Below are 14,691 nucleotides of genomic sequence, written 5' to 3' on the forward strand. Positions count from 1 at the left end.
GCTGCTACCATATGTTGTGAAGAGTGTCTTCTGCAAGTTGACAGTAAACTGTGGGGTCCAGCATTTTGTTTGGGAATCTATGCCAGTAATAACCAAAATATGTAAGAAGAAAAGAAAACTAAACCAGTTCCTTATTTGTGTTTCCCTCTTTGGCTGTCATTGGCCAAGCATTGACGATGATGCAACTCAATGCCATCTCATTGATGATTCTATCCTGGAGGTGCAGGTGTATCATTGAGGTATCATTTACATCTACATCACCTGTTCATCTTTCTTCTCCCATATTTTGGCTATTAAATACTGTATCATCCTCATCATTATATTATCTTGCTGCCACAAGTTGTGGTGTCGATGGCTACTCACTTAGACAGTTTTAAACGGGGATTAGGCAAATTCATGGATATAGAGTCTATCCAGGGCTTCTGATTACTGATAGCTGTATACTGCCTCCAGCATCATATGAAGCATGTATCTAAAACCCAGTCGACAGTTTTTGCGAAACAGGATGCTGGAATGGGCGGACCTTTGGATTCTGGTTGAATACTTTCATGACCGAGGACAGCGGCAACAATATAAGTGACGTGGTTTTTTGGGGTGGGTTTTAATACAACCACGGAGGCTGCAATCTGCCTCAGAAGCTCCAAGCGCGGCGGCAGCAGCAGCAGTTGCAACGCTTTTTAACCCTTTCCCCGCAGACACAGCCCCGCGCCCCCGCCGCAGAAAGCTGCTCCTATCTCTCCGATCGCCCAGATTCCCAGAGGCCTCCGTTGCTTCTTCCTTTCTGACGGCGACCCGGTAGGTTGGGCAATTGCCCCGAGGAGTTAATCATCCATAATATGCTGGAAGCGCCGCCTTCGTCTGTCCGCGGGAGGCACATTGATCGAGGCCGCGTCCTGCTCTGAAGCCCACTTGGTCCACGCCTTCCTGCTGCTGCGATGGATCTGTCGCGGATTTGGCACTTAGTGATTGTCTTTTGCCTAACGTGCGTGCTGGTCAAAGTCATCCAGTTGCATCGCCGGAGGCAGGAGCTACTGAAGGTTTTGAGCTGTTTCCCGGGGCCCCCCACCCACTGGCTGTATGGGCACATCTCTGAGGTAGGCGAAAAGAGAGGAGACTTATTGTGCATGGGAGAAAAGCAGCTTCAAATCCGGACGCCGCCGCAGCGCACAAAGCATCGCGAGGTGGGGTGGGGGTGAGGGACGGGTCCAGCATCATCCGGAGCGCCTGACACACTCTTCTGAATCCTCCACCCAGGGCCACCCGTCCCAGGGGCGTGTGAGTGCCCGTAAAAACTCGCCTACTACGGTACAAAGGTGACATTTACTTTCATTACTGTGCCCATTCCCAGCTTTGCCCACAAGGAAATGTGGCTGAAAAGGTTTTCCCATCCCCGATCCAAAGAGGTGTTGCTTGTAGCTGAGTAAAATTCACAACTATTAAGAGACATTATTATTAATGGATTGTATCATTTATTAATAAATAAAAACATGCATTAATTACCAGTATGTGCTTTGATTAAACAACTATCTGACTTTTAGAAGACATCTGAATGCAGCCCTGTTTAGGGAGGTTTTTAATTTTTGATGTTTTATCACTTTTTATTTATTATTATTATTCTCTTGGGAGCCACCCAGATGGGCGGGGTATAAATAATAAATTGTTATTAAGTTAACAGAAGCAATTAGAAGAAGGAAGATGCCTTTATATGGGGTCAGACCACTGGCCCATGGAGCTCGGATTGGTAGCAACTCAGCCTGGAGGAAAAGGTTACATTGTAAATTTCTGAAGTATGAGGCCGAACCTGAATCAGAAAGGCAGCAGACCTTTGACACTGCCCTTAGGTCTGGTGACCTGAAAACACAATGACTTGTTTTTCTAGATTGGCCAATGTCACCTTGCATTTTTATGAACCTTAGGTGGCATTCAAGTGAGTTCTACTCAGACTGGACCCATTGAAATTAATGTTGATGATTAAGTTAGTTTGATAAATTTCAGTGAGTCTACTCTGATTAAGGCTTAGTTTAATACCGCCCCTTGAGCCATTTACATTAACAGCCACAGGAACAGCAACAGCCACATTTTGCGGCATGGAGTTTGTCTTCCCACACTTCTCTGATCAGAGATTGGGATAAAGTTCTGCTCAGATGAAGCAGACCAGAGACAATATATTGTTAAAGTTTGTGGTGTGCCTGGGCTCCCCTTCTAATTCCTGGACCCCCTTCTCATTTCTGGGTGCCAGATGCCAAATTTAGCAATGTCAAAATATAGGCCAAACCAGTTTTTCTGTGTTCAGGAAATAGCCTGGAGAATTAAGTCCATGGTTTTTGCTGTGGTTTATATCTTTTCTGTTCTGTTTTGTTATGTTTATTCTTCCAGGCATTATTTCCATGTTCATGTTCCCCTTATGCAGTTACACAATCTCCAACACATATAAAATGCTTTTTCTTTACCAACCTAGTGAAGACATTTTTTCCCCCTTTCAGTAGGCATTTTAATTGAAATTTTATTTTATAGTTTAGTTTTATAGTTAAAATTCCAGGTTTATTCCTTCTCCCGTATTGCGCTGGATCCTAGTTCTATCACCCTCAAGCATAATTTAGATTGAATGTTTGTTCTGATCCCTTCAGGAAAATATTCCACCTTCACCTCCTTCTTTGCTCTCTTAATTTGTTGCAGCTCTTACCTGTTTCCAAGGTTTTCCGGAAGGTAGAAAACTGGAGCCTTCTATATCCATTTGCCTTTCCTTTGTGGTTTGGGAAATTCTCTGCCTGTGTAACTATCACACACCCTGATTATGCAAAACCATTACTCGCAAGAGCAGGTAAAAAAAGGGGGGGGCATTGATATCTGGTTGATTGGGGTACATGTGCATTGTTGACATCCTAGTTATTCTGATACAACAAGTTGCAGATGCCAATGATAAGTTCCAGTTATCCACAGTGGGGGAAAGGGAAGTCACAGATGCTATATTATCCACCAGATTTGCATGGTGTTCCATGTTGCCCGTAAGTAAATCTGACCTATGCAGCAGAAAAACCAGGTTTCCCCAAAGGAGTGGAATGGAATATCAGGAGTTGGGGAGCTGATGGTTGCTGTATCTGACTTTTGTAAGCCACACACACATAGTGGGAGACCCTTGTAGGACTTCTCAATGAAGGGGGCATGGTTGTAGTCAGGATTTATTTTATGGGGGGCAGCCGGGGGGGGGGGAGGCAGAACCAAGTTATCTGTGACACAATTGGTCAGTTAGTTATTTTAACTTATTTACTCCCCCACCCGCCGGGCTACACCCCGGATAAAGATAGGCTAGGAGGATTGGCTGTTTCCAGCAGACATTTAAATCAGCACAATAATGCATAACGGCATTTAGTTGCTAGCTTATTCAGTTAGAATTGCAAAAGATCTGCCTGTGTTCCTATCTAGATGGACATGCAATATCCTGTGCGATTCTTTCACATGTACCATCATCCTGAATCCTGTGGGAACTGGTTCGCTACATTAGTAAATGCACCACTCACAGCTTTATGGTCTCGTCTCTAAATACAGGTGCTATGAGTTAGTACTTAGTTTTGTCTTCTTTGCTTTTCTTCACTTTATCTCTCGCCCTTTACAGAACCAAAGGACAGCTTGGCCTATCGGAACATAACTCCATGGATAGGTATGGAGGCCTTTATTATGAAGAAGAATTAATGGAAGTTCATAAATACTGTAAATAGCATAGGTTCTCTAGGAATTAAAAAGGTGTACATTCTGGGACTGTTGGCATGGGCATTCCACATCTAGATTTTAAATGTTTTGGGTTTTGTTTTTTTAAATTTTCCTCTTAAGTATACTGCCCATGACATTTATTTTGGAAGATATTTAAATAAATAAATAGAATCCAATAGGATAGTGAACTGGATCCAGATACTAGCTGGGCTATTTAGGTATGATTTCTGAAAACTAGAAGAAAAGTCTACAAAGTGTTATGAACTAATAAAATTGCAGACAGGGGGAAATGCACTGTTTTGTGAGCAGATTTCTCTTCATGCAGTGGGACTTCACCATCCTCTCCTCCTGCAGCCCTCATGTGCCCTCAAAATCTTTCCTAGGGGTCTCCAACCACCAGATCTGGTTTTGAGAGTTTGTGGGAAGCTGCAGAGGAGAGGAGGGGAAAGTTGGGTTGCAGAAGCAGAAGCCTCTTGCACTAGCAGAATAGGAATGTGGGATACCAGCCTGTTTGTTTGCAATACTTTAGCTACATTTAACTTTAGATATTGGAATGACATTTTATACACACGGCCACAGCACAATTCTACGTTTCAGGTTTGAATTCCACATCAATCCCCATACTTATTTTCAAGAAGGGGGTGGGGAGTAAACTATTGTGTAATGCAGTGTCACCTTTGAGCACTGAGGCATCAGAACGACAGGTGGCATGCATGCTTAAGGCAACTTGCTGTGTTTGAAATATGAACCCCAGCCCAATGAACCTCCACCTATTTTTATAGAGCTGCTACAGGTGGAAAGGAGTAAGAGAGAGAAAAGGAAGGAAGGAAGGAAGGAAGGAAGGAAGGAAGGAAGGAAGGAAGGAAGGAAGGAAGGAAGGAAGGGGGGGAAGAGACCTGTAGAGCAAGGAACAAGTATAGAAAATTCACAACATGTTCACTCAAATAAGACAGACAGCAAGTAAGCCATAAGTGCAAACATGAAATTGAAAAGGCCTGATTGATACTACAAAATCAAGAACCTTAGGGCAGATTGTGACAAAATGTGTCTATTTTTTGTCATTTGGCTACAATAGAAAGGTAAAAAAAGGTAAACAACCCCTGGACGGTTAAGTCCAGTCAAATTCGACTATGGGGTGTGGCGCTCATCTCGCTTTCAGGCCAAGGGAGCCGGCGCTTGTCCTCAGGTAGCTTTCCGGGTCATGTGACCAGCACGACTAAACTGCTTTTGGTGCAATGGAACACCATGAGGGAAGCCAGAACACGTGGAAAAGCTGTTTGCCTTCCTGCCATAGCGGTACCTATTAATCTACTTGTGCTGGTATGCTTTTGAACTGCTTGGTTGGCAGGAACTGGGAAAGAGCAATGGGAGCTCACCTCGTTGCACAGATTCAAACTGCCGACCTTGTGATTGGCAAGCCCAAGACACTCAGTGGTTTAGACACACAGTGCCACCCCCGACTACAATAGAACTGCCAACTAGATCCTCAATCCAAGCAATCTGTGGTTCTGATCGACATCTCAAAAGCTCCCATCTTTTTCTCTACTTATATCAGGTACCTGTTTCTCCAGTGATTGGAGGAAATAAACAGAGAGAGAAAGAAAACAATTGCAGCTGAATTCTGATGACTAGAGAAGATTGTTCTGTTTGATATACAAAGACTCTTATGTTTGTAAATGCTCAATTGAAAGAAAATGTCTGTGTTTCTCCAGGGAAAGGCTTGCTCGTCCTGCATGGGCCAAAGTGGGCACAGCATCGAAAGCTTCTCACTCCAGGTTTCCATTATTCAATTTTGAAACCCTATGTGACGCTGATAGCAGAGTCTACAAAAACAATGTTGGTAAGTCCTGTTGCGGGAATCGACATAACTACTTGGCTTTGTTGGAACATGTTGTTGTTGCTGATGCTGCTTTGTTAAAATCATTTCAATTAATATTCAACCAAAAGTTGAAATATAAAAATGAGATTGTACAGTGGTGCCTCGCAAGACGAAATTAATTCGTTCCGCGAATTTTTTCGTCTAGCGAATTTTTCATCTTGCGAAGCACGAAATCCCGTAGGAATGCATTGAAAATCAATTAATGCGTTCCTATGGTCAAAAAAAGTCCAAACAAAGCCAAATTTGGTACAACAAGAGTTTATTAAGTGCTCTTTAAAGTCACACATACTGTAAAGAGCATTTCAAAATTCAAACCCAGAATTTTTTTAAAAAAACAGCAGAGTGGCCCAATGGTCACAAAAAATCATAAAAATGCAGGGGGGGGGAAACACAAGCTTCCAGATTCTTGCAAACCCCTCTCCAACGTTTCCCCCAGCCACCCAGCACACAGAAATTCAAATCCAGAATTTTTTTAAAAAACAGCAGAGTGGCCCAATGGTCACAGAAAATCATAAAAATGCAGAAAAAAACCACACAAGCTTCCAGATTCTTGCAAACCCCTCCCCAACACCAAGTCCTTGAATTCCAAACACCCCAACCCAAAATCCAACCCCCACCAAAAAAGTTTTAAAAGCTTAACTTACCAAATGGCTGCAAAGGAAGTTTTGGAAAAGCTTCAAAAATCACCAAAGTCTTTAAAAACCTCAAAAAAGGCTACTATGTACACTCCGTTCTATGAGTTGCTCCTCAAAGTCAAGTCGCAACTGTATTAATGGTGTTAAGAAAAAGGAAACAAACTTGCAAGGCGTTTTCTTCTTGCGAAGCAAGCCCATAGGGAAATTTGTCTTGCGAAGCAGCTCAAAAAATGGAAAACCCTTTCGTCTAGCAAGTTTTCCGTCTTGCGAGGCATTCGTCTTGTGGGGCACCACTGTACTATATGGTGGAGTGAAGCAACAATGCATAGTTAGATCCGTGTATTGGCTACTGAAGGAGTTGTTAGTCTGCTCCAACAGTAGGTGGAGCGGTACTCCATCTTAGTGTGTTAAAGCTTACTTGTCTTTCTCTCCCTGGCTGATCTAAGCCAGCTTCCTCTCTAACTTCCTCTTCTCCCCTCCATGCACCCTAAATTCATGCCATAAAATGTTGCTTGCTGTCTACTGTTGCTGTAAAATTTACAGTGCAAAGCAATACTTCCACTGTTTGTGAGGCTGACTTGATTTGTACTAGCATTCTGTTAATACTTAATTTCCCAATGCTTAAAAAAAAAAAATACTAAAAAGTGTTTGCCCACCACTCAAAAATCAGTAGGGAAGAAGACAGTTGGGCCTCCCTGAGGAAACAATGCCAAAGTCTTGGGACAGTTGCATAGCTATCAACTTACAGATTTGAAAATAAGGGACCAGCAGCCTTGAAAAGAAGGGACGAGCAGCCAAAATAAGGGACCTTCAGCCTCACCTCTTCCAGGCACTCCAGTCTTCCTGTCCTCCTGCAGTCTGGTCAAACTCATGCTGGTAGCTTCGAGAACACTGTCCAAACAACTTTGTAACCAGAGGTTCAACGGAATAGAATCTGAATCACATGCACCACAAGGCCTATGCAGCCTCAGCTTAAGATGGCTCCCCGGCCTGGCTTTGCACTGCAAAGTTTGCAGCGGCATGTGCAACAAAATGTCGTCCAGCATTCAACCCCCCCCTCAGTTTGCATTAACTAGCCACACACAAGGCATGCAAGCTCCACCCCCCAGTCGTTCTTAGACTTCTTATTGGGTGAGCAACACAGCCAAGCAACACAGTTGGAGCCTCCGTCCTCCCTGGCCGGCAGGGAGGGAGGGAGAGGAGCTGCTTCCTTTGAAATTTAAGGGTCATCATTTAAGGGACATTTAAGGGACATCCATCAATAAGGGACAGCAGCGGGACATGGCGCTGGAATAAGGGACTGTCCCTTCAAATAAGGGACACTTGACAGCTATGCAGTTGCTGAGAAAGTTGTTGTTAGCGGGCAGCAGGATTTGTAGAATTCTAAAGTAATGAGCTGGATTACACCTGTTTTATACACCAGATCAGTCTGTGCCAACCTGGTGCCCTCCAGGCTGCAGCTCCCATTAGCCCCAATCGCTGAGCTAGCTGGGGCTGCTGGGAGTTTGGTCCAAAACATCTGGGGTACACCAGGCTGGTGAAGGATGCACCAGGCGTTTTTCCATACCATTTGTATTTACTTAAAATATCTTCCGCAGTTCAAGGTGGCTTTCAAAAACAGCAACATAGAAAAGGAACAAGGAGCAATGAAAGCCATCAAGAGACAAGTTTAAAACATTGTCTCATTATTTTATCAAGGGGCTGCAGCCTATATGGGAGCCATGAATAAGGGTCATTTGTCTTAGGGTATAAAGCACATCAGACAGGTTGCTAACAATCAAAGCTCAAGAAAAGTTTGCTTCAAATCTGTGTGTCGGGAGGCAGAAAAAGGGGACATGGATGCAGTTCTGATTCTTCTGCCACTTGATAAAGTCACAGTAAAGTTGAATGTGCCCAAAGTCTATTCTTAATTGAGACATAGTTGCAATGTGTGCCCCAGAGCTGGGAATGAAGGATTCTCAAAAGCTGGAAGAGAAATTGCTGAGACCCAGAGTACAAAGAGAAAATGCAGTAGACAGGCTCCAGACACGCAAAAGGGAGAGATCCATTATTTGGAACTTATCTGTCTTCATACTAATATTTCCCTACTTAAAAATCCCCCATAGGGACTAGACTCTATATGCCTTACTCTACCAGAAATATTCAGGAAATCTTTCCAAGTCCTTTGGATGTCAGGCTCTTTCAGAGTTAGGCCCACCAACCAGTATAGGGAGATCTTGCAAAGACACCCCTCTTTTATGCTTTGCGCAATGTGCTTTTTCCATGGTCTAAAAAAGCTAGAATTGGTTTTACACTCTGAGAACATCAGCGGTGAGATTAGCTATGAACCATTGCTCATCTCTTGTCTTAGGATAAATGGGAACAGCTGATCACACAAGGTAAATCAGTGGAGCTCTTTGAACACGTGAGCTTGATGACTCTTGACAGCATCATGAAATGTGCCTTCAGTTATAACAGCAACTGCCAAATGGACAGGTTAGTAGTATTAGTATCTTTTAGCTCTGAGACAAAAGCCTCCTCTCACAGACTAGGAATGTACTGAGCGGTAATTTTAAAAGATCCAGCTGGCTCTCCTGAATTTACTTTCTGCATTCCACACCATAGTTCACTGCTCTGAAATACACAGTTGATGCCCACTTAAACTACCACATGTGGCAACAACATAACATTCAGTGCTATTTGCACAAATGTTTGGGATTCTCTTATGATCTGATTCAGCGCTGATTGCTTATGTAATTAGATGAAAACTCCAGTAGCTTACAAAAATAACCAGATTTTTCTTATTATGCATAAACATTATGTCATTGAAAAAATGTTGTTTATATTAGTGTAGTAACCTTTCCTTCTCAAAAATAAAATAAAATTGAACTTTTAATATAGTATTTATAAGAGGTAACAGCAGTATTAGCAAGTGAAAAGCCAGAGCTTTCTCACACCATTTTCACATTTTGAAATATTCACCTATTCATGTGCTTTGTTGTACGATTTGGTGCCACAGAGCTGATTTGGTGGCACAGAGTTAATTTAATGTTTTAAAACTATACTGTAAGAACAATGTTCATTGGTAAGATTTGGCATCAAAACCAGGATTTCATCATTTGACTTTCAGGGAGAATTCCTACGTCCAAGCTGTCATGGATCTGTGTTGCTTAGTGTACACCAGACTGCATACAATCCTGGGTCAGAGTGATTTGATTTACTGGTTTACCCCCGAAGGATATCGGTTTCGGAAGGCTTGCCAGGTTGCCCATCATCATACAGGTAATTTCCCTGAATCATTCTTTCTTTTTCTGCTTTAGATTTTAGAAGTCGATTCAAGCAATGCCAGGCTGCTACTGACCCAGAGAATAGAGAAGTGGCCCTACACATTTAAGCTTGTATCCAATGCAGTGGCTAAGGAACCATCTGGTCAGTGCAAAAAAAGATGCTCGCACAATAGGACTTTCCCTCTCTTTCCCCTGCATGTCTCCCTAAATCTGGTCTGAGGGGGTTCACATTATTTTACAAGGTTGTGTGAATGAGGCCACTAGCTTGAACATAGTGATTAGCTTTGATTACCATATGTTGCTTATAGTCCTCCTGTTTCCCTATACAGCTCTTTCTTGTGTGAAGGTCATGGGAATCCTCCAGAGTTTAGCATGCAAAACATTAAAATATGTCATGAAATAAAAGCCTATGTCACATCCACATCATCCATTTAAAGCACTCGTATATCACTTTATCAGATGGGGATTCCCCCGAAGACTAATGGGAACTATAGTTTATTAAGGGCCTCCTAACTATTCTCTCCCCCCTCTCTCTTTTAAAAAACAATTTTTATTAAATTTTCCATTTTAACAATCCAATCAAATCACATTAAATATTCCAAATTATACAAATACATATCATATAGTCCAAATATTCTGCCAAATTATAATTTTTTGGGGGGACTTCCTATGCTTCAAGTTTGGGGTGGGGGCTCTGATCATCTTATATCTCTATTGCCTTGAGTTTCCAATAGTTCCTTTAAATCTTCCTGTTGTTAACCTTCCTTCTTTCATGGCCTCTGAGTTGAAGGCGAGTTGAAGTAAGCAATGATGTGCTTCTGTGTGAATTTTGTATGCTTGACTCTCCTATTGTTGCAGCTTGTAAGCCTATTGTTGCAGTATCTCCTCACACACTGGTGTTTATGCTGAATCAGTCCAAAAGTCATTTCGCTGCTGGCAGACGCCATCTTCTCTCAGTTCCGATGAAATCAAATCTAGGCATTTGCTCATTAATTTTCCCAGACCAGTTGCATCAAACATCTCCAGGGGAGATTTGCCAAATCGGACTTGAAGTGCAGATATAATAACAAATTAAGAGCTCACCTCCCCCTATGACTATTTATCTTTGCAGCTCGGTCTTTCCAAAGTTTTTTGAAGTGTCTCCAGCGGCTAACGAGATCCTGCTTCTTTCTAATATCAATATTTGGAGGGTCTTTTATCTTCTTCCAAGCATTTCAAAAAACAAAAGATTTAATTATATAGTATTGTTATTTCCACACAGTTTATATTTTCCCATCTCACTTGCTGTAAATAATGTAAATGGTTCTTCTGGGGGGTGGGTGGGTTGTCAGGTATTGTAATAAATCATAGTAAAAAAAGCTTTACCCCCCCTCCTTTTCCCTTCCGTTCCAACATACCGACTTAGATGTTGAATAACATCTATTCTTTCTTCCTCTCTGTCTCTCTTGGCACCTCAGTGACTGGCTTAACTGGCAGATTAATTTTCACCTCCTCACTTGAAGCATGTCCAAAACTTAAATCCAATTTTTCATCTTAAGAAATGAAACTTAGTGCGCTCATGGGGACAGCGTCCAGGAGATCCGAACTCCCTTGGGGGCCTTCCATCCAGTGCCCCCACCCCCTCCTTTATGAACTTGGGGGTGGTTCATTGGGCATCTGAGGATGAGACTGCATCTTCCCTTACACCGGGAAGAATTTGAGAGGCTGATTACTCCCATCTCAGCCTCGAATTACCTTGTGGGAGCTGGAGCGATGGTATTGTCAGCCATCTTCCGTGGTGCCTCAAGTGGAAGTGGGGGCCTACTAACAATTCTCAGCAAGAATTCTAATTCTAATTATTATTATTATTATTATTATTTATATCCCACCCTCCCTAGCCGAAGCCGGGCTCAGGGCGGCTAACAACAATAAAACAGTACAAAAGTACAGCACAAACAACACTCTAAAATCATTCATTATACAATTAATTAAATTCAAGCCACTGGCCACCATTGGGCCAGAGCTCCGTGAAGATTGCCGAAGGAGGGAGTCAGGCTGTGCCCTGGCCAAAGGCCTGGCGGAACAGCTCTGTCTTGCAGTTCCCATAAGTCTTTGTGGGGAAACCCTGAATGTGGTATAAGAATCCTTGCTCCAAATGAATATAGTAGATGTGAACATACTTGATGAAGTATGCAAGAGATGGAGTCTTAAAAAAGAATATTAGTGGTTCATGCACATTAAAATACACTAGCATAGTGCTGATAACACCAAGGTTGCAGGTTCAGTCTCTGTGTGGGACAGCTTCATATTCCTGCATTGCAGGGTTTTGGACTAGATGATCCAAAGGATTCCTTCCAACTCTACAGTTCTATGATTCTATGGCAAACATTCACTTACCCAGAAATGTGTATGGGACTAAACATAATCATTTTAACAAATCTGATCAGTGAGCTAGTAATTTCTGATGAGCTCTTACTGTATAGTATTCATTTTCCGACACAGATAAGATAATCAAAGAGAGAAGGAAATCTCTGAGGGATGAAGAAGAACTCCAGAAGATCCAGAAAAAGCGGCACCTTGATTTTCTCGACATCCTTCTCTTTGCCAAAGTGAGTAGTGGGCGGCGGGGGGGGGGGGGTAATAGTCATTTGAATATTTGAATCTGTTGCACCAAATATAGCTGTGATTTCCAACTGACTTGGAATACTGGTGACACTTTTAACTTGAATGTAGGATCTTGCAACCATCGTTCGTAATTTTGCATACTCGAGGTGAAGCTTCACTAATTCACTGTCCCAGAGCTTTCCTTGGAATGTTTGGAAGTTTCATATGATGGAGAAAGCAGTGTGCAGCTCTTTTTCTTTTTGGGGGGGAGAGGGGAAGGAACAAAATACGATTGAAGGAAAATATTGCACCAGATGTTTCAACATCTGTACGGACTTCTTTTTGTCTTCAAAGAACAAATGGTGACATCATATTTATCTTGCCTTTTGGCATGGCAGAATGCTGCTAGTTCTTCATTCTGTGCCAAGAAAACCCACATTCTGTGAAAATGAATGTTGCAAATCATACAGTTTTGCAGATGCATTGTGCAAAGGGTCAGAAACAATGGATCCCTGAATGAACCCCAGGTGACATTTATCCATCTTTAGGATGAAGATGGTAGTGGGCTATCTGATGAAGATCTGCGTGCCGAGGTGGACACTTTCATGTTTGAAGGCCACGATACCACAGCCAGTGGGATCTCCTGGCTGCTGTATTGCCTTGCAACAAATCCGGAACATCAGCAGAAATGCAGGGAGGAGATCAAGGCCATTCTGGGGGAACGTGACACCATCCACTGGTGAGTGCGCATTTTTATTGGATAGTTTCTCCACAATACAGGGAATTTAGGAGAACACACCCATTTTCCCAAGGATGTGCCAAGCAAAGCAGGGGTACAGTGGGGGATAGCACTGAGCTTGCAGGAGAGACCGCCCAGTCCATCTCAAGGCTCTGGCCAGAGTTTGCCTCAGTACAGTGGTACCTCGGGTTAAGTACTTAATTCGTTCCAGAGGTCCGTTCTTAACCTGAAACTGTTCTTAACCTGAAGCACCACTTTAGCTAATGGGGCCTCCTGCTGCCGTCGCGCCGCCAGAGCACGATTTCTGTTCTCATCCTGAAGAAAAAGTTCTTAACCCGAGGTACTATTTCTGGGTTAACAGAGTCTGTAACCTGAAGCGTATGTAACCTGCAGCATATGTAACCCAAGGTACCACTGTACTTGTCTGATCCTTAACCCTAAAGTGAGTAGGGCTCCAGAAACATTGCCTCCTGATCATCCCCACCAGTCTCCATTGCTTTGTCATTGCTGCCTGTAATTTGTGTGAGAGAGGGGCAAAGGGAGAGGCAAAGGAACAAATCCCTTTCTCCCCCCTTTTTTATTTTTTTATTTTGACAAAGTAATAATAATAAATAAATAAGAATAAATATGTGCACTCCACCACCAAGACCATTCCGTCGTAACTATCCAGCCTCCCAAAATTTCAACACTTCTTGCAATGGTTTCGTTTTAACAGTACAGATTCTACAAACCCCCTCCATATCTCCTCAGATCCCCATCTTACCTTAATGGCACATGTTAATTTATCATTAATAGCTATAATCCACACCTCTTTATACCATTCTTCCATGTTATATTCTGCTTGCCCCTTCCACTTCCTTGCTATAGTAATTCATGCAGCTGTCAATAAATTTGTGAGCAGGTCCTTCATAGCCTGTGAACCTTCCACCCCATCATAAATTGATAATAATGCTACGAATCCCTTTCTTCCTCTCAGCCCCACCCTTTGCCCGCATTGCATTTTCACATTGTGTTGGTGGCATTGCATTAGCGTTTGGTTCTCCTGCAGTTATTGTGCTCCATCTGCTGAGGGAGCGTAGGACTCTCAACAACGTTATGGTGGCACCAGCTTAACAGCTCCCGGCACAGTGAGAAGATAGGACTGGTCTGCCTGAGGAACAGAGCTGGGCTGCTTGGGATGAACTTTCACCTGTTTTATTGACTTGCCTTTCTTTTTCCTCAGGGATGACCTTGGCAAGATGACCTACTGTACCCTATGCATTAAAGAGAGCCTCCGCCTTTACCCTCCAGTGCCAGGAGTGTCCCGAGAGCTCAGCAAACCTATCACATTCTTTGATGGACGGACTTTACCTGAAGGTTTGCTTCATTTTGTTCTACTCACATAACCAGAATTTGTCTTTATAGATGTGACCCACATTGTCTTCCATTGTAAAAGTGAGTTATAGATTATAGCAAGAGCAACGAATCACTTCTCCTAGGTGAATTCAAAATGGTCATTACAATATTCGTGATTTTAAATCTGAAGCTTTGTTGCCTCAAACCCACTTTAACACTATGGTTACTCCTTCAACAATCAGATAACCCAGGGCCTTGTAACACAACTTGACATTTTTTCCATGTTGATTGCTTCCCAGGAACTTGGGTTGCGATAAGCATTCATCTCATCCACAAGAATCCCAGCATATGGAAGGATCCTGAGGTATGGTAGTTTGGTATTCTAGCTATTTCACTTTAAGGCAACAATGCTCCTTCAGTTTGCTAGTGTGAAGTCATTGCTAAATACTATTCACTCTGCAAAAACAAGCTTTTAATGCAGCAAAGGTCCTCCTTATCCACAATCAGTTCATGGATGAGGGAGGTCTTGTTCCAAGACGACCAGGC

At 42.7% G+C, this 14,691-nt stretch overlaps 1 protein-coding gene across 1 annotated transcript in view; it reads left to right on the forward strand.

Annotated features, from left to right (window-relative positions):
- The first annotated feature begins 834 nt into the window (after window positions 1-834).
- LOC309372186 (uncharacterized protein) overlaps window positions 835-14,691 on the forward strand; it is a 50,461-nt gene continuing 36,604 nt past the window's right edge. Inside the window, exons 1-10 of the mRNA XM_081915485.1 lie at window positions 835-1,094; window positions 2,677-2,821; window positions 3,614-3,658; window positions 5,421-5,548; window positions 8,573-8,697; window positions 9,332-9,483; window positions 11,970-12,076; window positions 12,620-12,810; window positions 14,033-14,166; window positions 14,445-14,509. Of these exons, the coding sequence (XP_081771611.1) occupies window positions 936-1,094; window positions 2,677-2,821; window positions 3,614-3,658; window positions 5,421-5,548; window positions 8,573-8,697; window positions 9,332-9,483; window positions 11,970-12,076; window positions 12,620-12,810; window positions 14,033-14,166; window positions 14,445-14,509 (1,251 nt within the window). The 5' untranslated portion in view covers window positions 835-935. The remainder of the gene's footprint in view (window positions 1,095-2,676; window positions 2,822-3,613; window positions 3,659-5,420; window positions 5,549-8,572; window positions 8,698-9,331; window positions 9,484-11,969; window positions 12,077-12,619; window positions 12,811-14,032; window positions 14,167-14,444; window positions 14,510-14,691) is intronic.

The sequence above is a fragment of the Podarcis melisellensis genome, assembly GCF_964234715.1.
Source record: "Podarcis melisellensis genome assembly, chromosome: 6".
NCBI classification, from domain to species: Eukaryota; Metazoa; Chordata; class Lepidosauria; order Squamata; family Lacertidae; genus Podarcis; species Podarcis melisellensis.